This window comes from Pelophylax lessonae, assembly GCF_965119305.1.
Source record: "Pelophylax lessonae genome assembly, chromosome: 8".
Lineage (NCBI taxonomy): Eukaryota > Metazoa > Chordata > Amphibia > Anura > Ranidae > Pelophylax > Pelophylax lessonae.
In genome coordinates, this window is record NC_138775.1 from 100817614 (window position 1) to 100840832 (window position 23219).

The 23219-nt window shown below is 41.1% G+C and overlaps 1 protein-coding gene across 2 annotated transcripts in view; it reads left to right on the plus strand.

Moving 5' to 3' along the window:
• LOC309561984 (putative endonuclease 4) overlaps window positions 1-23219 on the plus strand; it is an 89304-nt gene that overhangs the window by 36974 nt on the left and 29111 nt on the right. Inside the window, exons 4-9 of one of the 2 annotated variants that reach the window (XM_082266080.1) lie at window positions 793-879; window positions 1754-1912; window positions 4448-4657; window positions 15784-15966; window positions 17497-17628; window positions 17715-17819. In XM_082266080.1, coding sequence (XP_082122206.1) covers window positions 793-879; window positions 1754-1912; window positions 4448-4657; window positions 15784-15966; window positions 17497-17628; window positions 17715-17819 — 876 coding nt within the window. The remainder of the gene's footprint in view (window positions 1-792; window positions 880-1753; window positions 1913-4447; window positions 4658-15783; window positions 15967-17496; window positions 17629-17714; window positions 17820-23219) is intronic. The other variant, XM_082266081.1, reaches the window with a different exon arrangement.

The window sequence follows — 23219 nt, forward strand, 5'->3', positions numbered from 1 at the left end:
CTGGAAGAAACGGAGACATGAAGTTAAATGGAGCCAGTTTAGCAATGTTAGGCCGTGGGTCCTTTAAACTAGCAATTAGCAATGTTAGGCCATGGGTCTTTTTAAACTTTTAAATATAAAAAATGATTTCATGTTCACCAAGTTAAATACTTGTACTGTTTTAAACATTATTCTTGCACAGATTTGGCAGGTGTTCAGTTCCTGTTATTTTCTCTGAAATTAAATCCTTGGTCTCATAGAAGATTAATTTACCAAGTGGGATTTATTAATAAATTATTCAACAAAATGATGTGTGAATCACAGCATTTCTCAATAAATTTGAGCTTTTACCTGCCTTTCTGTGCCTCACTGTTAGTGAGGCCTCCAATCACATCAGGGCTTGTATCACTGGACTTTTGTTTGCTTCAAATGGATTTAGCATTCCCCTACAAGTCTCTAGGAATGCAAAACTTGATTTAAGCAGGTCAAATGCCGATAGGGACTGGGGCCAAGTTTGAATTTTACAGAAAAAGTCAGGATTTAAATAACTCCATCTGCGTAGATTTCTGGATCAATTGTAATTTTAAATGTATTGTCCGTATGCAGCATAAGTATTGGGTGTCCTACATGCTCATAACCAGTGATGTGGTGTAAAAACTGGCACATTTTTTAAACTGAACCCCTTTTTTTTTTTTTCCCAATACGTTGTATAGGGTTTTGATGAAAAGTGTGAATGTGTTTTGAGCTGTATAGACATGGGTGGGAATCATTTGAATGTTTTTGTCTAATAAATATTTATTGTTGTCACATCAGAGCTTCAGAAGACACCAAGAAGAAAGAAAGATGAACCTGTGACTGAGAATACCGAAGACATATCTGTAAAGGAGGAAGCAGGCACATGTAAGTTAAAGAACTTTATTAGTCTTAGTGCCGATTCACACTATAGCGATGTCAGACAACGCATATGTTTCGCACCACACCACTGTGCAAATCACATGCGATGTCTGGATACTAACATTTATAGGGTAAAGTTGATCCAAGGAATATCAGATTTGCCTCTTGGGGGATCAGGAAGGGTTTTTTCCCCTGCTGGAGCAAATTGGATCATGTTTTGCTGGGGGATTTTGCCTTTCTCTGGATCAACTGTGTAGGTATAGGATTGTGATTTACTCTTTTTTTTTTTTTCCTTTTATTGGACTTTTTTCAACCACACTAACTATGTAACATCAATTTAGGAATGGTACACTGAGATGCTTAGGTGAGTAATTTCCTTAGGAATACCTATATGGAAAAATGTGGAACATTTCTTTAGAGAGCCTGTTTCCGATAGGGATTGCTCCTTGATACCTGTTGGCATAATCAAGGATTACCAATATGTGATGTGCCTCCGGGCAGACTTTGACGTGGCCCATCTAGATCCATAGCAATCCTCTGAAAAGTGTTTCAAAAGGTAAATGTTTTTTGCATTTCTATTTTTTTTTTTTCCCAAGATGAAGGTTTAAATATACCTTAATACAGGTCTAAAATATATACCTGCAGACTTTGAAAATGTGGTTGGATTGCATTAACTTGAGAAGATTAACAATACAGTACGTACAATTGCAATCCTGCTAATCCTACACATTGATTAGACAATATTTAAACTGTGGCGCTTGAATGCATGCTGACCTCGTGTAGTTGTTTTCTTTCTGTTGCAATAATGTTTTTGTTGTTACAAGAGATCAGAAAAGAGACATCAGATTATTTAATTTGTATTTTATGATAGCAAACAGAGCTAAAATATCTAAGAGAAAGAAAAATGAGACCAAGATATCGAAGAGTGAAAAGACCAAGAAAGTTGAAGAAATGATTGAAGTCACAGATCTAATACCAAGACGTCTACAGCTTTGCTCAACTTCCAAAAAGTATGTTGGAGCTCATGTTTCCATTCAAGGTAAATTTAGAAGTTTTTAAACTACTTATATAACCGAATATTTAAAACTATGATGTCAATTTCATGCAAATATAAAAACCCAGAACAATGCAAATACTATATAATGAATTTGATCACCTTTGACAAATCGTATAGTAGAACTAGGAGAAGAGGGGGCATCCTTTCAAAGCAAATCATGCACACCACATGCACATGTGCCGACAAGGAGTATGCTGACAGGAGGACACCAAACAAAGTGAGCAGACGAATGAGCTCATTGGTGTGCTGCTGCGCCTTCATTGCCAGACACAGGCTGGGGGCACGCATGGTGATCAAGCTGTATTGCCTAAAGCTAAAATCCAGACAGCCATACAAGACACAAAAAATGCAGCCCTGCATTTATTAACCACTTCTTGACTGGAAGGATTTGCCCCTTTAATGACCAGGCCATATTTTGCGATTCGGCACTGCATTACTTTAACGGACAATTGCACTGTCATGCGACGCTGTACCTAAATAAAATTGATGTCCTTTTTTTCCCCACAAATAGAGCTTTCTTTTGGTGGTATTTGATCACCTGTGCGATTTTTTTTTTTTTTTTTTTTTTTTTTTTTTTTTTTACGCTATAATCAAAAAAAGAGTGACAATTCTGAAAAAAAAACCAAAAAAACAATATTTTTCACATTCTGCTATATAACATTCCCCAAAAATATTTAAAAATCAAAATGTTTTAACATTTTAGTCCAATTTGTTTTTTGCTACATATTTTCGGTAAAAATTGCAATAAGCTTATTTTGATTGGTTTGCACAAAAGTTATTCCGTCTACTAACTACGGGAAAGATTTATGTCATTTTTATTGTTTTTTGTTTTTTTTCCTGCAGGACTCCTGACTGACATTTTTGACATTTTGGGGGGACCAGTGACATTACTACAGTAATCAGTGCTAAAAATATGCACTGTTACTGTAATAATGACACTGGCAGGGAAGAGGTTAACACTGTGGGTGATCAAGGGGTTAAGTATGTACCTAGGGGCATGGCTTGTGAAATGACCACAGAGACCTGTGTTCCTATATAGAAGGATCACAGGAGTTCTGTGATCATTCCAGTTAGAACAACAGCTGACCATTCTTCTCTCTCAGTGGGTGTCAGACGGCAATCGGAGCCGCCTGCCCCATGCATCGGCTTCCCGCGCTCTCCACCTAGCCTCCTGCTCGACCGACGTATAGCTACGGCAATTTGCCCAGGAGCAGCTGTCTGCTGCAGTATAACTTTGGCGGGCAGTCGTAAAGTGGTTAATACATGTATATATTTTTCTTAATTTTAACAGTCTGTGTGCCTGAATTTTTTTTCCACCTCTTGCAATTCCTGTACAGCAAGAGCTCAGATTGAGAGAAACAATGGAGACAAGGAGACATTGAGTTGTGTTATGTGTTTACAAGGGACACAGTTACATAGTTGGTCAGGTTGAAAAAAGACACAAGTCCATCTAGCTCAAACAATAAAAAAGAAAAACACAACCATTAACATCCCATATACACAATCGTATACTCGCAGTTGATCCAGAGGAAGGCGAAAAACCCCAGCAAAGCATGATCCAATTTCCTACAGCAGGGGAAAACATTCCTTCCCGATGCCCCGAGAGGCAAATGGATATTCCCTGGATCAACTTTAAATATTGGCACCCATTTATATTATGTACACCTAGGAAAGAATCCAGGCGTTTTTTAAAGCAATCTAGTGAGCTGGTTAGAACCACCTTTGAAGGAAGTCTATTCCTCATTTTCACAGCTCTTACTGTGAAGAAAACTTTGCATATTTGGAGACTAAATCTTTTTTCCTCTAGATGTAAAGAGTGCCCTCTTGTCCTCTGTGATGACCTTAAAGTGAATAACAACACCAAGTTCACTATATGGACCCCTTATGTATTTATACATGCTGATCATATTCCCCCCTTAATCTCCTCTTCTCAAGAGAGAATACATTATGTTCCTCTAATCTATCCTGATACTGATAAGGGAGAGCAAAGTTACAGGAAGATGAGGTCATCAGTCCTCCGCATCTCTTTTCACTGTCCAGTCACAGGCTGGGGAATGGACAAGATCTCTAAGTAGTACTTTACTGCAGCAGAGAAAAAGTAGGTTTCCTGCCTTTACAGACAAGATTGTGCTGTGTCTCAGAGCTGTGAAAAATCTCAGGACTGGCTGGACAGGAATGCAAATCCTTTGGAATCACAGCTTTTTATTGGTTGAGCCAGATGGACTTGAGTCTTTTTGGAACCTGACTAACTATGTAGCTTCTGCATTTTATGTATTTTGTCTGTGTACTTTTTTGTGTGTGTATGAAGGTAGGCAATAACTGCAGTACAGGAAAGCCAGGCCACCAACCTTGTTCTGCTCTCTGGTAGGTATGGGTAAAGTGTAATAGGCAGAAACCCAAATCCATTGCCAGGTAAAGAGCTCCAATCTATATTGGGTATATTCATTGTGTATTTAACTGTTTGCAAGGAATTCAGCTTTAATATAGGTTGATGTATTTGCTTAATTCATTTTGCAGGAGGACTGTGGAATGCTGCATTGGAGGCAGGTCGCATTGGTGCAAAAGCATTTGGACTGTTTCTGAGATCACAAAGGACATGGAGCAGCAAGCCTCTAGAGAAAAGTACTGCTGAGAAATTTAGAAGAACTTGTAAAGAGCTTGAGTTTGACTCTAGCTTTATACTGCCCCATAGTCCTTATCTCATGAATCTAGGCTCACCAAAACCAGGTATAGGTCTTTTGCCTTATTTTACAAATGAAAAGTTAAATTACATCATTGCATAGTGCCACATTGTTCACTATAAAAAAGGCCATGTGAGCTGAGCATTGGGAGCTACTATATCTTTTAGAATCATTGGGTGCCAATATTATTCCCATTTTCCATCTATCTCCACTGAAAGGATTAAACACTGTGGTATTTGGTGCTGCACCAATTTGTGGGGTGTCACAAGCATGCAAGTAGCATGACGTAGCATCTTTCCACCATTGCTCTTACTTTTAAGAGACATGAGGTTTCAGCTTGGTTAGTTATTGCTGCTGCCTACAGTGACCAGGTCTCCTCCATCAATTTGAACCTTTCCTGCGCACTACAGTTGGTTCTTAGTACCCAAGGTCTTACTTGGTATACTCAGCTAAGTTTTTCTATTGTGATGCAACATATTGGATCATTTACATACTTTAACCTCCCTGGCTTGGGGTCAATTTTCAGTACCAAAAGCGGTAACCCCAAGCCACGCTATATCAAACCATTTCACCTCAGTATTGTCCAGTGCCCTGCCTGCACTTTTACATTTTATTCCTTTTATTTTTATTAATAATTTTTTATTACTTAATTACATTTTTTTTAAATTTCACTTTTACGGTTTGTTTTTTTTTCCTAAGAATTACAGGTCTACATTACCATGCAAAACAATGTACAGCTTTGACATTCAAAAATATTGACATAATCAGACCGCCAGGGAGGTTAAGGGGAGCAGACCTGCTGAATCGGGTCTCTCTGGCTCTCGATCCATTGACAGATCCAGAGTGGCCCACAGTATTCTTTCAAGGACCTGAAACTGACTGCCTGGAACATTGTCCCCTGTTCGAGTTCTTACACTCTTTGGCTCCGTTGATTATGGATCTCTCCCTCGGGTTTACCCTGGGAGGATATTACTGCAGCGATGCAGGATGCTGTGGGCCAAAAAGCTGCTGACTCTGACCGCAGAATACATAAGTCACCATCTCAATGCCTACCATGCATAATCCTTATCCAATTTGCGTGGTCTCTTAGCCTTTGGTTGCCGAGGCTCTAATGAAAAGTCTCAAAAATCCTTGCAAGATGTTGATATTCGTCAGGAATTGCAGGCAGCCGCCAACGCTCCCAGTTTCAACCTGCCATGTCTTTGGTGTTAGTCTATCAAAATTTAGGGAATGGACAAAACATGGCAGTTAGATCCAGCTTGACTGCACAGTAATCCTTTATTTGTTGCTCTTTTAGATTCTATGCCAACAGCCCTGCACTGCTGTGTAGATGGACTAGTGGATGCCTCCCATTTATTTCCTTTGAATTTCCAATCGATGGACTTGTGGGGAACTCTGTTAAAATGTAAAAAGTGAAAGCGTTTGCTTTTACTTGCCCTTCAAGGGTAAACATTTCTTCGGAGCTGCTTTGGGCATCCTCATCAAGGATGTTACTGGAAATAAGTCCTCTGCCCCAGCAAAACTGGTTAAACCTCAAGCTGAGAAGAACCGCCTCTCCTTTCAGCAAAAAAAGCATTCCTTTTATTTCTTCCAGACTTCAGCCCCCAAGACTGGCCATAGATGATTCCTTTTTTTTTTTTTTTTATGCCTCTTTGGCATTGAGAGACACCCATTTTCCAAAGTTGGGGGTAAATGCTGATTTTCCTTTGCGGACCTTTAAACAGACAGCTTTCAATATACTTGGGTACAGGATATAGTTTTAATGAGCTAGAATTTCACTCTGAACCCTCTCCTTGCTTCATTGTCTTCCAACCTTCTGCTGTCGCTGCTCAGATTAACAGACCTTAGTGGAGCCCTTGCAGCTGTTCTTGACCAGGGATACTGGTTTCAGGGACTTTATTCCAACCATTTCACGGTTTCCGAATCAGAAGGAGGCATCTGCCTCATTTTGGATCTCAAGACCCTAAATGTCTTCCTTCGGTCATGAAAATTCCATATGGAACCCACCAGGTCTGATATAGCTTCCCTTTATCAGAGAGACTTTCTGGCCTCAGTAGATATCCTGGTTCCATACTTGCATATATTTTTATTTTTCCAGCACAGTGGTTTCTTTGTTTTGTATCTACTCTTCCAGTTTGTGGCCCTGCCATTCAGTCTATCTTCCTCACCCTGTGTATTCACCAAGATTCTAGCCCGTGTCCGTATATCCTTATTGTGAGATATATGGACAACCTTCTGTTGAGGGAACAGTCAGCAGAGACCCTGTACAACAGGGGTAATGAATTAAAATTCATGAAGGTCCAGTAGGTAAAATTTTCTTCAAACCGAGGTCCGAATCATATGTTTGGCTCTCAATGGCACCGTCCTCTGCACAATGCGCAAACATGGCGCGTCTTTACGAGTGCCACATCACATGGTGCCGCAGTACCATGCAGCTTGGTATGGTGCAATTAAAAAGAAAAAAAAAAGGTCAGGTACTTATTTTTCTGCGTTTCTGCTTACAAGGCAGCCCACTGAAATAAATCTGCTGCCTACACGCGTTATGCAATAATGTGAACCTAGTCTACAATCCTTCACATCACAATCCTCTTTATTACATCAATGTTCTCAGTCCCCCTGTACATCATCCCCCTTCACATTACAGTCTTCAGCCCATAACATTTTTGTCAGCGGCCCCCCTTTATATCACCCCCTACTTTAAATTGCAATTCCCAGCCCCTTTCATATCATCCACCCTTCACATTCCTGTTCTCGCCCCCTTTATAGTACCCCTCCTTCACATTGCAGTCCCCAGCCCCCCCTTCACATAACTGTCCTCCCCCCTTCATAGCACCCCCCTTCATATAACTGTCCTCATCCCCTTAATAGCACCCCTTCATATAACTGTCCTCTCCCATTTTATTGTGCCCCTCCTTTACACTGCAGTCCCCAGCCCCCCATTAACATTCTTGTCCTCACCCCCTTTATAGCACCCTCAGACATTCCTGTGCTCCTCTGCTTTTTTTTCAAACCCCCCTTCACACTGCAGTCTCCAGCCCCCCTTCACATTCTAATCCTCACCCCCTTTGTAGAACCCCATCCCCCTTCATACCGTATCACTCCTTTACTTTTCTGCCTCTTTGATTTCCCCCCTCTTTCCCCCTTTACATTAGCAGTGCCTCTTCCCTGTCCTACCTTAAACAGGGCAGCGTGGCTGACATCGGAGGCACAGTAGCTGACATCGGAAGTGCTCAAAGGGATGCACGGAGGGCGGGACCTGCCCCAGGTAACTGATTGGTTGCTAGAATACAGGGCAGTTCTAGCAACCAATCAGTTAACTGTACCAGCCCCCGTCCTCCGTGAATCACTGCGCTGCTCCTCCGATGTCAGCTCTGTAAAGACAGGGCTGCAGCTGCAGCGGCGGCGGCAGAGGGAAAAACAGATCCTAAATGGCGCGACCGCTGCGGGGCCGGACGGAACATTGATTGGGTCCGGACTTGGCCCGCGGGCCGCCATTTAGTGATGCCTGCTGTACAACAATGTGGATTGGAGGGTTCAGGCCTCAAAAAAGTTTGATTGGATCCTGCATCCTCAGAAATATGCATTGGAACTGACTAATCGCTTGGAGTACCTGGGTCTGATCCTGGACACAGCTCAAGCTAGAGTTTTCAAACTTTGAATTCTTTGTTTTCATACTCCGGACTCTTCAGTCAAAAGTTGGCTGACTCTTCACGTTTGCATACTAATCATGGGGCTGATGGTGGACTTCTTTGAGGCAGTCCCTTTTTCCCTGTTTCACTCCAGACGCCTTCAACTCAACATCCCGTCAGACAAATCAGTGTTGTCTCTGGATAAACCGATTCGCCTGACACCAAAGACCAGGTTGTCTATTTCTTGGTGGCTTAGGAATGCAGATCTGGAGTTGGGGAAATCCTTCCCTCTGATCTTTTGAAGAATTATCATAGCGAATTCCAGCCTCACAGGTTGGGAAGGATTCTTAAACACCCTAATGGTGTAGAGCAGCGGTCCCTAAACTTTTTGGCACCTGGGACCAGTTGTGTTTAAGAAAATTAAGCCAAGGCCCGGGGCGTAGGGTGGTAAATGGCTGGTATGGTATAGCAGAGAGATTACAACACTGCAATGATGCAGTGTGTGCATTGAGAGATGTCATCCCTCTGCTTGCCTGCAAGCCGCACTCAGGGCCCTACTGCAGAGAGGCCGCGGCCCAGTGGTTGGGGACCCCCGGTGTAGAAGACTTAATGCTGGAGGAATGTTGACTCTTGATTAACGTTTTGGACATCTTGGCTGGAGGGTCTCCCAATCAGGATATAGCTGTAATGCCTTGACAGTGACATACATTAACCATCAGGGAGGATCAAAAAGTCTTGCTGCAGCAAGAGAAGTAGGAAAGCTTTTGTCCTGGAAAGAACTTCATGTTTGCCATTTACATTCCAGGCCATAGGTTTATCTCCAGTTACAGAGATCCTCTGCCAGATGCAAATGTTCTACGGAAACATTACAACCTGATCTTGACCTTTCCTACCCTGAAACCCTTTCCTTGTCTTTCCGCAGCATTAAAATAACGGAAATTCCGGTAATAATCAAAACTCTGGACTGGCCCAGGTGAATTTGGTAGCCTGACCTGATCATACTCTCTGTGCACTCTTTCAGATTGACCTGATCCTCTGTCCCAAGGACTGGTTTACCATCCTACTTCACGATCACTGGCTTTAATGACATTGCTGTTAAACCCCAGGTTTTGAGGGTCAGGGGACTCTGACTCTCTGTAATCCCCACAATGATAAAAGCCAGGAAGTTCACTTCCTGCAAGACCTACCATCCCACTTGGAAGACTTATTTTGCTTGGTGAGGAAACTTTTCATCCCAGAAAATGTTTTATCGTATGAATCCTGACCTTTTTAGAATCGAGCCTGGATCAACAATTGTTGATTTCATTTGTTTGAGATTTGCAAGGCTGTCAGCTGGTCTTCTGTTTACACATCCTCTAAGTTTTACCAGCTGGATGTTAAAGTCTCTCCTGGTGCCAGCTGTCAGCGTAAGGGCCTTCAGGCACCTCTTTGAACTGCAGGCAGTCCCCAGTTTGGTATAATTGGGATTGCAAGTGTTTTGTTTGCTTTTTTGCCCACCCCTCAGTTGAACTGCTTTTGTACGTCTGAAATTTCATTAAATCCATTGAATGTAAAAGAAATAGGATTTTTGTACTCGCCATAAAATTATTTTCTTGGAGTACATTGAGGGACACAGATTACACCCCTCTCTTTAGTCCTGCGTTCTGCACTGTTTTATTACAGGAGTGGTAGGGGTTACACCTGGCTGGTCACTGTGTTTGTTTGCCAGTGTCCAAATCCTCCTGTAGGCAACAGTATAACTCAAATGTCATTGAATCCTGTATCCCTCATTGAACTCCAAGAAAAATCTTATGCGCTGAATGCAAAAATCCTGTTTTTAGTGGTAATTTCTTTTTAATAAAATATAAAATCTTGCATATAATTATGCCAAATTTACCACTTGTAAGCCAGCAGGTAGCAAAACCTACGCAAGCTGTAAGCTACCTAGAGGCTCTTACTCCGTTATTATGAATATAAAAAATATAGCTAAATGAGTCAGTGGAAGGACAGGATACCCTCACTCCTATCAGAGAACGGAACATCTTAACTGTAATCCAAAACAAAACTGAGATTAAAAAAATACTCTTAAAAATGCATATGTGAATCATATCCTCTCTGCTCATAAAATCTGTGTATCATCTATACGTTTTAGTAGTGCACCAGGCCATTCTATCCCCATAGCTGCCAAGCAAGGGTGTTGGTACCACTCAGCACCTGGGACACATGCCCTACACCTCTTGCCTGGTGAAGCATGGGTGTCTGTAGTGCTGGTTACTTGGGGCATATGGCGTTCATCTTTGGCTGGTGACCAGGTGCCCAGAAAGCTGCAACTGCCTTATTTTTTTTTTAGCGAAGACATGTTTTTTTGGCCATAATTGTGTGTTTTAGTGCACAGTTTTAGTGGACAAGTATTAATAAATGCACTGACCATCTTTTTTAATGATTGATTGTCACTGTTTATGTAACACATTTTTTCAACATTACGATGTTTACTGTACACAGTTTTAGTTGATGGGTGTCATCCTTATATACACTGTGCATTTAATTGATTTAATTTTCACTATACATTGTTTGGGATAATGATTTTTTTCTTGTATTTAAGATTTTTGAACTGGTATAAAGTTTATTCCCTTAATTATTTATAGCTCTGTATATTGGTGTCATTTAATCTCGGTTCACGCGTGTGCGGGGTTCGCATGTAATGTCGGAGCGCACTGCTCTGAAATTACATGCGATCGGCTGTGCGCTGCGAGTTTAGCCATACAGTTTGTATGGCTAAATTCGCACCGCAGCCGCACCAAACACGCACAGGGACCCTTTTTTCTAGCCGCATCACGATCAGATCGCACAGCGGTTCACACTTGTGCGATCCGATCCTGTGCGAACTGCTCGATCGCACTGCGATATGCGATCAAACTGGGGGTGTCGTTAAGATTACATTGACACCCCCAGCGTATCGCATATGGCAGTGTGAACTGCCGGGGGTGCGTGTGCGATGCGGGAACAGGCTGCGGATTCGCAGCCTTCCCGCATCGCATAAATGTGAACCGAGGCTGATTTTTTTTAAATATCTTGTGATATGTGATGTTTGTACAGCTGCTAGGGGGTTTTATTTAATAGCTTTTAACATCATTTTTAGGAGAGCAGAATATTTATTTGATCATGTTTATTTCCCTGATGGCTAGAATAGGAAAGTTGTGTCACATTCGCTGAGTAGAGGCACAAGTAGAAAAGCCTGCAGCCAGCATTGTGGGTCTTAAAAGAACCAGCTCACCTGCTTGAAGGAAGGGGACAGCTAGGTAGAGTGAGGGGTGCAGGGGTTGTGAAGGTAAGCTGTAGAATAGTGGAATCTAACTGGAGAGGCCTGTAGATGAAGGTGCAGAGGTGATCGGAAATGGGAGTGGGGAGGGGGGGATGTGGTGAGTTGTGGGTTGCAGAGTTGTCAGCTGCAGATGGGGGGTTCGTAAAGGTAAGCAGGCGTGTGCTGGGAAGTCAGAAGGAAGTGGAGCCAAAAATGGCCTGGGTGAAGGGCATGGGTACCTGCACCTATTCTCTTCCAAAAAAGCACTGCATATACACATAGTAAAATATGACATTGCTCACATTTACCTGTCAGATTCAAGCCTGCTTTGGATCTTTGAAAGTGACTGGTGATCCATCAAGTAGAGAGATAAAAAAATAAAAAATAGATACGGCACAGGATTTAAGAAGTATGCTCTATTATCCTGTGAGGTTTTTCCTGAATTTTTGGTGCAGTGGATTACAGAAAAGAAGATACAGGTAAACTGGGCGAACTTGCTAACTAAAGCATTAGTAGCCAGCTGATTGATTGGTTTCCCCTGTTGCCTGGAGGTGCTTTCAGTGTAAAGGAACTATGACCATACTGTAGACCGATTTAGGTTTTTATTTATTTATTTATTTATTTTTTTTATATTTGGCCATTAAAAAGACCGGCATCCTCTGCAAACTGAGTGTCACTGATGTTTCTTGTAGTAAATATTTATTGGGAAATATTTCATATAAATAAAAAAAACACCATATAGTATGAGTTTATAAACTTTTTTTTTACCAAAAAGCATGGTAGTGTAATTGACATGAATGTTTTTAAAGTTTTTTTTCCAATACCATAGTACAAATACAGTGGGTAAAGGAAGTGTTGAACACATCACCAAGTTTCTAGGATATTTCTAAGGTGCTATTGATGTGAAATTTTCACCACATGTCGGTAACAACTCATGCAATCCGTACAGCCGTGGCTAAAAGTTTTGGGAATGACGCAAATATTAATTTTCACAAAGTCTACTGCTTCAGCAGTTTTAGAACATTTTTGTCAGATGTTACTGTAGTATACTGAAGTATAATTACAAGCATTTCATAAGTGTCAAAGGCTTTTATTGACAATTATATTAGGTTTATGGAAAGAGTCAATATTTGCAGTGTTGACCCTTCTTTTTCAAGACCTCTGCAATTCGCCCTGGCATGCTGTCAATCAACTTACGGGCCACATCCTGACTGATGGCAACTTAAATAATTGGTTGATTGATTGCATAATCAATGTTTGGAGTTTGTCAGAATTTGTGGGTATTTTTTTGAGGATTGACCATAAGTTCTCAATCATTACCTTGTGACTCTGGACTCCATTCTTACTATATCCTGTTGCTGTTAGACTCCGCTGTTCCTGGATTCTGGCATGGTGCCCCTTTTGACTTATCCTTGCCATTCAATACCTCTGAATTGGGCTCCTGGACTCAATACTTGCTGCACTGTGTGTGACAAACTCATTAACCACCATGCACGTATCCTTTATTGTGCCTGGTTACCACACATGACCTTGCTACCTGTCTGTCTTTGCTGTAAGATATTTTTAATTGTAAGATCACGACAACTCCACTAGGATTTGACCACATTCTTAGTGTGATGAATATGTTTTTCGTATTAGCTGCCTTGGTACTTGAAAAGAGTTAATGCGGTATTAAACCCATGCAGCTTACCGGTCCTTGGTGACTGCATTCATTTCTTTTTTTTTCTTTCTATATTTTCACCTAGTTATCTAGGAAGTATACACTTCCTAATATAAAACACACAATATGCCAGCGCTTGAGTTTGACCCTAAAAATGCTAATTTCTTAGAACACAATTCACATAAAATAAAAATTTGGCTATAAAAAGAAAAATGTGTGTTCACATCTATTAGTAATAAATTATCCCAGTACCAACAAATACACAACGATGCTCCTAATCTGGTCCAGCGTAGACACTTCAATGGTCTAATAAAATAATATAAGTCAGTCCCAGTGTTAGCAGTCTGGTTATCAGATGCATAATACATTCCAAATGTTTTGCACATGTAGACACTAAAGTGATCAAAAACACTGTTAGGATCCATGCATTCTGGGCTTAAAAAACGCTGCTTCTATTACAGCTTTATTTGTTGAACTAGATGGACTTGTGTCTTTTTTCAACCAGACTAACTATATAACTTCTACAGGAGTTCTGTTTTTTGCCTGTAGAAGCAGCTTAGTGTTATCCCAGGTGTCCATACACAGGACGTTTAGAGGCAGAAAAAAAAAACCTTCTGGTTTGCGGTTTTGAGAGGAATATTCTTAAATGCCTTTACCGCCCTATATGAGCATTTGCCAAAAGAACTGGGTTTTTTTTTAAGCCCAGTGTGCATGAATCCTAAGGATCAAAATGTTCTCACAGTAAAGTGATGATCCCCTCCTCCCACCAAACGATTTACTACTGGGCAGCACAAACAATTAAGCCTCGTACACACGCAACGAATTTCCGCCGACCGGTCGTCCGTCTTTTGTCCAGAGTGGTGTTTTGTTGGTTGGAATGTGCTCTAGACTGCACACAAATTTTCCCACACGACAAAATTCTACTACAGAAGTGATGTCGTGTGTTGGATTGCTTTCTTTGTGTTCTTTCATCTCTGAGCATGCCTAGTCTTGCTGATAAGATTTTTCCCCATCGAAATCTGTACTAATGAGACGAAAATCGGACGTGTTTTGACGGTCGACAAAAATTATATAGCCTGCACACAAGGATTTTTTGGGCCGAAAAGTCAGTCGGTTGTCGGAAGCACCATACTAACAAGCCGAAAATCGGCAGATCGGTCGTCGGACGAAATTTCCCGGCCGAATTTCTACTCGTGTGTACGAGGCTTTAGAGTTGGACTCGCACCATGAGTGTATAACCCTATGCAGTTAATGAAAATGAGACAGGTTGTTATAACTATAAATGGCCACAAGGTGTCTCTCAGACCTTCAGGGATCTGCTCTATACATTACTCTTCTCCTTTCCTTAGCTCAAGACCTAACACCTAAAAGAGGGCAAATGCCAAACCATAGAGCAGTAAATCATTTAAAACCTTTATTTAAATTTTAAAAATGCACTCACATTTAGTATAAAATTCACATTATACTATTATGTCCTTGTCCTGGCGGCAGTTTTATACTTGTTTCAATAAATTTATTGGACCAGCGGAGGTGCCGGGATGGTGTTAACCCAGGGGCGATCAAAGGGTTAAATGTGAGCCATGGGAGTTTTTTCTAACTGTGAGAGGGATGGGCTTATTGGATCATTTCAGGGACTTGTGTTCCTAGATAGGAGGAACACAGGAGCCCTGTGATGATATCTGACAGAACAACGGTCTGACGTTTTTACAACGGCAGACCGCCATTCTGTCTTCCTGGGGAGTAATCGCGAGTGTCCAGCAGCAATCGCGGCTGCTGGCCCCGCAGGTCAGTTTCCCCTCTCGTGAATCTCTGCGCGCCCCCCATGCTCGCTCCTGAGGAGCGACGTATGGCGATTCACACAGCAGAACCAGCCTTCCGCAGTATATCTGCAGCTGGCGGTCGGCAAGTGGTTAATATTCAAACTTGGAATGAGTTTCATTTCCTGAAAGAAAACTACACACATTGTTAGAAATGCGTTTTTAAGAACATTTTTCCATCTTGCTTCTTCAAATTCAAAGTCACTGTGGTCAAAAACAAACCTCAATTTGACCCTACTAACTGTTAGAAAATCAAATGAACATTCTTAAAAAGATTTCCAATGAAAATCTACTACTGTATTGCCAGGACGTAGTTGAAGAAACTGCATTAGGGTCAGAATATTATATCAGATTAATAAACAAACTATTTTCAGCAGCACGTTTAAGAAATCAAACTAATGTAAGAAATAATATACCTAAGCATCTAATTTATATGTACAGTAATGCAGCTATATTTCTGTGCACTTTAACTCATTGGAAACTGCAGAGGGTGGTGCTTAGAACTAATGAACGCATCCTACGTTTTTACTTTATCAAGTTCAGGGCCATTCAGCTAAAAAAATTCATAAAAATTTGGTGAGTGGGGCATCCAAAGTAATAGATTGAATAATATGCAGAGCCATCCAATGGGTATGCATGATTCTTTTTAATTTAGGTTAAATTTGGAACGCTTTTATTTGAGTAAAAGTGTACCTATAAAAACAATGAACTGCTTCAACTGCACAAAAGTATAAAAGGCAGTACTTATTTTGTTATGGTGTTTTTTACCTCCCCATTTTCTTACAGATGTACTTCAAAAGAGTCGCGACATGTTAGTTGATGAATTAAGTCGGTGCCATCAACTGGGCCTTACATTATACAATATCCACCCCGGATCTCATTTGGGAGAAATGCCTATAAACAAGTGCCTGGAGCTCATTGCTGAGGGCATTAACCATGCTCACTCACAAGTGCCTGACATCACAGTGGGTAAGTGAAAAGACGGCAAGTGTTAGATGATATAGTCTTTTATGTGTCTCACAGTTCTCCAGTTAAAATAGATCTAAAAAACCCAACTAATAAAATTTGTAACATATTAATGTTATTTTATAAGTCATTTTCAGTCCCTTTAAAGCGCAACTATACCCTTCTATCCTTTATGGCCAAGGCTGCCATCTTAACCTCTGTTTGATCTGCAGTTGCCATAGTGCTGCACATGTGATATGTTGTGACACCAGCTATTTAATGGCTTAAAAAACTTGGTTGAGAGCACAAGCAACTGTGACAGGTATCATTTATGGCATCCCTTCAATGTAACTGTTTTGGGAAACAGTTAAATCAGCGCTTTAGATCAGTGGTTTTATATCTGCCTAACATCTACAGGTCTCATTAAAATAATACCTGCAACTAAAGTTTGATAGCGGCATAGTCTGTACCTAACCTGGGAAAGCTGTGGTTGCGAGGGTTGTGAGGACTAGAAAACCCTGACAGTTGGGGTATATATTGCAGGCTCTTAAAGCAGACCTTCACCCAATAAAGCAACTTATTTGTACCTGGTCTTTCTTCTATTCAACCGCCCCCCCCCCCCCAATTAAATTAATACAATTCTTGTTAATCCTGCCAAAAATATGCTAAATACGTTTCTTTGCTCCCAGTCTCTGCTGACAGTTATCAATTAGCACTGTTTCCAGCTCTTTCCAGTGTCCCCCCGTGTTATGAGGAGGAGGGGTAATCTGTAGTCTAAAACATGGCCTGTTCTAGGGTGACAACGCTGTAGACTACAGATAAATTATGGTGAGTGAGCGTTATCAGCCCAAGGCAGGAAATGTGTTATTGGCAGGACTAAAAGGTGAAATTAAAAGCATTAAAAAAAGGACTTGTTAAGAATCAGGCTGGTGTGCTCATTACTAAAGCTGTTAGTAAGGATATACATAAACTTCAATAACAGTTACTGCAGAGAAGACCGGCTCTTCCATCCACTATATCCAATAACAATTTGTGGCTCTCAAAATTTACCGCCAATTGTGCAGCAGATCCGTGAGCCTAGTTATTTGTTTGACCTGTCACTTAAGAAAACCTGCCAAAATAGCATTGGTTTGATTTTATCAATACTGAAACAGTCATTAAAAAAGGGCCAGCGACTGTTGGCTTTATGCTGGTGTACCGTCGACTGCAGATGCCAGTAAAAAAGACGTCATCAGGCAGGTATATATTACTGTAATCAAAGAGGACCTGTTATTGTGGCATCAGACAGCTGTATAAGTTGGCCTTTCATTGAAGTTGTAAATACTAGCTTACAATATGGCATGGTGTAGAGTAAGCACAATAAAGAGGACCTGCCTGTGGCATCTGGCAGGTGCATTAGTAAATTATGACTTTTTATTCACCGAACATATTTTTATATACATTGGACTATTTCTAATAGAAATGAGACAGTTTTTGTCTGTCAATGGGAACATAGATCTGCCCACTATTCAAACATGATGCAATCTGCGGAGTACTGTTTTCTCTCTTTTACAGTGCTGGAGAATATGAGCTGTCAAGGTAGCACAGTTGGAGGTCGCTTTGAGGAGCTGCGTGGAATTATAGACCTCGTCAAAGACAAGACTCGAATTGGCGTGTGTCTAGATACCTGTCATGCTTTTGCTGCCGGTTAGTACCATGTCGTTCTGTTCTTATGTAATGTTATCATAGATGTAATCTACAGCATTATCTTCTTTCGGGCCTACTTACCATAGGTCACAACTTGTCAGAAGAAAAAGGCCTTAAGCATATGCTAGATGAGTTTGAAGAAGTTGTTGGTCTCTTATACCTCAGAGCAGTTCATCTGAATGACTCTAAAGGTCAGTCTGCTTTGTTTTTTTTTTTTTTTTTTTTCAAGCAGGTTTTAATTAAGCTTTTTTTTTTTTTAAAGATGATAAAATTGTACAGTATATCTTAAATTTAGCATCTTAAAGAGGAGCTCCAGTCTCCCCCCAAAAAATTAAGTCAGAAGCTACAAATATTGTAGCTGCTGACTTTTAATTTAAGGACACTTACCTGTCCAATGATCCAGCACTGTCCTCACCTGAGCCAATTCTCCAATCTATTTTGGGTCCAGGCTCCAGCATGAAAAGTAAGGGAAACTGGCAGTGAAGCCTTGCAGCTTCACAGCCAGTTTCCCGCTGCGCATGAGCGAGCAGTGCTGTGCTTTGTAAATAGTCCTGCAGTCTTCTGGGACCTGTGATGTGTCCCAGTCGGCTGTCAGGGGAAGGAGGGTGGGGCGAACTTCAGCTCGAATTACCACGGCAATCCAATTGGAAGTGGGAGTGAGTACCTGTCAAAACCAAGTACCCAGGTTCGCCCCAACCCCCAAAAAGTGCCAAACCTTATGGGGGGGGATGCAAACAAGCGGAATTTCCCTTTTTTGAGTAAAGTTTGCTTGAATGCAACATAATTTAAGTAAGCTACAGAGCAAATCCTACCTAGCCCTTTTCGCATTCAGGGCGACAAAAAAATTTGTGTCTGCTTCATAACTTTAGCTGTAATTATTGCTTTTCTATCTATATTTTATTTACTTTTTTTTTTTGGGTTGAGGGACACCGGATTTAGAGAAATTTGGATTATACTGCCACCTACATAAGGATTTGGATAATAGCAAACAAAAAAACAGTGACCAGCCTGGTAAAACCTTTCTTACTTCCAGCATGCCTCATATTTTTTGCTAGTGTTCTAGGAGAATAGATGTCTTTTCTCAAGATAATTTTTTTCTTTAGTCAAGACTTTTCTACACACTACTTGCGCTAGTCTCTTTAGGCAGCTCTCTTTATTGGTGTATCCCCAGAATCAGATTTGGAGGTTGTACCCCGAACCCCAATGGACTGAATGAATGTGGGGCCTGCCTGGAATGTGACCTTTGGACACTGGTTCTAAATTTGGTACTTTTCAGACATTTGTGTTAGCGGCAGATCGCTTTCCATGTCCAGACCCTATCTCTAAAATACCCGTTTATGAGCACTCTGTGTGGGCTAAGTATCAAGAGTTGTTTTATTAGACCCCAAATAGAAGAGGAGCAGTCCTGCTGCATCAGGTCCCTCTGGGTCACGATCCATTAACAGTTCCTTGATGGCCTTCAGTTCTCCCTCTCAAGCAATATAAAGAATACTAAAAAAACAAAAAGGGTGCAAACTCTTAGTGCATTAGCCACAGCAATTTATTTAAAGGTAAAAGACTATAAAATTTACTCCCAGAACTTTTGTGAATAACAGCATTGTATAACCCAGAAAACCAAGAACAAGCCGATCTAGGAACTCCTCAGATTTGAGCGGATGATGACACTAGCTATTGCTTTTTGGGGAACAAGCTCCCTTCTTCAGAGCAGAATTGGTATGTCTGATACTCCTACTTCCTTAAGTAGACTTCAGCTTGTCCCCCAAAATGCATTAGCTGGAGTCTTTATCCATTTGAACCTGAGGAGTTTCTAGATGGGCTTGCTCTTGGACTCTGGGTTATACTAGGTGGTTGTTCACAATAGTTTTGTGAGTATATTTTATGTTTTTTTACCTTTTTGAATTGCTGTGGATAATGCACTAGACTCCCTTTGTTTTCTATTTGTGCAGCTACAAGATTCCCTGATCTTAAGAGGGCTACAAATCCTAAATCATCTAGTCCAGGTTGCATAAAGGTTATCGATTTTTAGAAGTATTGTGTGCGCTGCTTCTCTGGGAGTTTTTAGTAATATGGTGTCAAGTGTACATTTCTCCCTCTCAAGGGCCTCACAGTGACAGCCAAGAAAATAGTCCCTTGTTTGAGCCTCTACATTTTTTTGAGTCTTTGTTAACTCTTGTTGAGTGTGGCCCCTCTCCTTGGCCATATCCCGGGAGGATTTTACTGCAGTTATGCAAGGTTTTATAGACCAAATTGCAACTTTAATTGCTGACTCCAAGCACAGAGGCTATAATTGTACCTCAGTATCCTCTTCTCCAGAATCATTATTAATCATTAAGATATCTTTTGAAGAAAGCACATTTGCTGAAACGCGTCAAGGCCACGCCACTGACAGCATACCTATGCATCTCTTTATGCTCTTATCCATGGCATGTCTGTAAGTGCATTTTGGTTTATTTTTTAATACATTTTTAGCGGTGTTACACTATTTTGTGCTCCTTTTTGGTTCGATCTGCTATATCCTGGCTGAGTGGGAGTTTTTTGGTGTGACGATATATCTGCTACAAGACCGACCCCTGAACATCCGTGGTTTTCCTCCTATTGATTTGGAATATCTATCTATACCATATCAAGCTATTTTGACCCAGGTGCTATATGGCACTCTGAGTCCTACCGTTTTGGTGAGCATAACATATCTCCATTCTCTGTTGGTGTCGGGATCTGCTGAACACTGTAATCACCGCCATACTGGACATCTATGTCACCTATATCACTTTGGACTGTTGATTTTATGCTTTTATGTTTTCCTTTTTTAATTTGTAAACATTTGGATTATTCACTTTCACGTGTTTTCCTATATTGATTTTACACTGAGTGTTCATTAGCGCTGCACTTTTGTATTTCGTTTTCTTGTTCAACAATTTTTTGGTCAGTTGTTTTGTGTAGCAGCTCATCCTATGGCTAGCGCAATATTTTTCTTTTGTGTTATTATGGGTTATTATTGTGTCCATTGATACCAGTGCTGGAGGTTGTTATTGTTTCCACCAACATCAATGTTGGGGAGTTATTAGTGCATCCATTGACACCATTGGGCTTGTTATTGCATTGCAACACTTTAGGCCCTCTAATTTTTCTGTAGATGACCTCTGTTCTAGAGGTCCCAAAATACAAATATAATTACACGCAACATTTGTTTTAAAAAGCTTATTAGAGTATATGTAAACACGTGACTGCAAATGCTATGCCCATCATCCTCTTGAATTATTAGAGTGTGGGCAGTGGCGCGGTGTAAGGAAAGCAGAGATGCATTCCAAAGCTGGTATATTGGCGCGGTAATCCAGGCAATGGCACGCTGCACAGCCACGAGGATCGGGAGCTTCCCGGAACACCCACGAGCGATCGGGAGACCGGTAAGCGTTCGGCAGAGACCGTGGTGCCTACTTTGTTCGTTTATATGCTGCTTTTTGATCTATTGGATGTGAGTGTAATGGGTGAGGGGGGAGAAGTTAATAAAGTGCATGTTTTATCAAAGCAATATTGCCCTATGTGCGATTTTTACTCCCTCCTATGCACTACACTTCCGAGGATATCGCAGCTGTGAGCAGGTCTCACAAGGATCTGAGCATTCGGATGGTCCGGAGATCACTATATAACTATACAGGCGTTATTGACAGATATATCTGGTAAGAGTGTATATTTGTGTGTCTTGCACGCGGTGAGGTGGAGGGACATACCAAACATTCGTGTTCTGCACTGAAATATAATTCCCACTGCAATCCTGCATGAAGCCCTGTTGGTGATGGACTGATCTTACCACGGACTTGATTTTATCTGTTTTATCTATTTATTCATTTATGAGAGATTTATGGTTTTATGATAAACATCTTAAGGTCATTTTTTAGACTAAGGTTTTTAGTCATAGCGCTGCTTGTGCTTATTGATTCATGGTTTTTAGTATTTTGAGTTTAATATGCACCTCTTTTATTATTGGCAGTGAGGTTGATGCTAGGAGCTTCTAATATTCTGAGCATTGATAGTGAGGCTCCTTATATGAGCAACTGTCAAACAAGATGAGGGCTGGGAGGGCAGCGTCAGCCAGACTGACCACTGCAGTACAGGCAACGGCATCATATAGCTTTGATAGAAGCTGACCATGCCAGCATGGATTTGTCTGCATGCTTGGTGGTGTGATCTTGAAACAGTTACTAAGAGGAACAGTCAAGCTCACCAGGTATTTAGCAGCTACATAAAAAATATAAAATCTTTACTAAGAACTAGTGGAATTTCATTTTCTTGGGTAACGTACACTTTAATATGTGGACAACAACATATTTCTAATATCTTACCAACTTACTTGTACAAATACTGTACCTGCTTATTTTCAAAACCCAGGTTACTAACAATCCATGTAGTCCAGTGCTGTTAACTTGCCGCTAATTCTTCTTACTGCTGCATTTCCCTGGCACCACCATGTTGAATTTGGGAGCCGACTGTGAATTCCTGATGGAACACCGCTGACTCAACACTGGGCATGCGCGAGATCACATGGTGCATTGAGAGTAGTTCCCAGTGTGCCATGTTCCAGGAGGCTGTGGGTGGGGAGAATAGGTGAGGGTTGTATAAGTGGGAGCGAGTACCAAGTAGAAACTGGTACACACTCTCCTCAAAAAACCCTTTACAGGCTGGGGGAAGGGAGATAAGTGAAGTTTTGCTTTAAATTGTTGGAACAAACATTTATTTATCCTTAAATTGGAATCCTGATATCAATTTTGCAACCATTTTATAAACTTGAGTCTGAAATGAAAATTTTCCCATCACTGCCCATGTACAGAGCCATTCAATATTATTAAAGGCTTTAGCTGCATCCAGGGAAAGTATTGTTCTAGCTCCCATATTATCAAGAGGTATTTATTCATTTAAAAAGCTATGTTAAAGGAGTTGTAAAGTCTTAAGGTTTTTTTATCGTAATGCATTCTATGCATTAGGATAAAAAGCCTTCTCTGTGTAGCAGCCTCCCCAGCATCCCCAAATACTTACCTGAGCCCCATCTCTATTCAGCGATGTCCACAATTCCCTTGGCCGTCTGGGACACTCCCTCCAGATTGACTGAAACACAGCCGCGGCGCCATTGGCTCTCGCGGTTGTCAAAGTCAATTATCCAATCAGGAGAGAGAGGGGTGGTGCCAGCTGCAGCTCTGTGTCTGAGCGGCCACAGGGAGCTGTGACTCGGCTCGGGTGCCCCCATAGCAAGCTGCTTACTGTGGGGGCACTTGACAGGAGGAAGGGGCTAAGAGCAGGAAAGAGGGACCCAAGAGAAGAAGGATCCAGGCTGCCCTGTGCAAATCCAACTGCACAGAGCAGGTAAGTACAGCATGTTTGTTATTTAAGAAAAAAAAAGACTTTACAATCACTTTAAATATTAAAGACCTTAGTTTTATCAGGCATAAAGCCTGGTTTGTCAGGATTTATAATTTTATATATTACCACAATTAAGCGATTTGGTAACATTTTAGCCAATAATTTAAAGCCCACCTCCCAGATATTAGCAACCCCCTATCACTCCTCCCTCTCACCCCCTTTAACTAACCACTGGTATT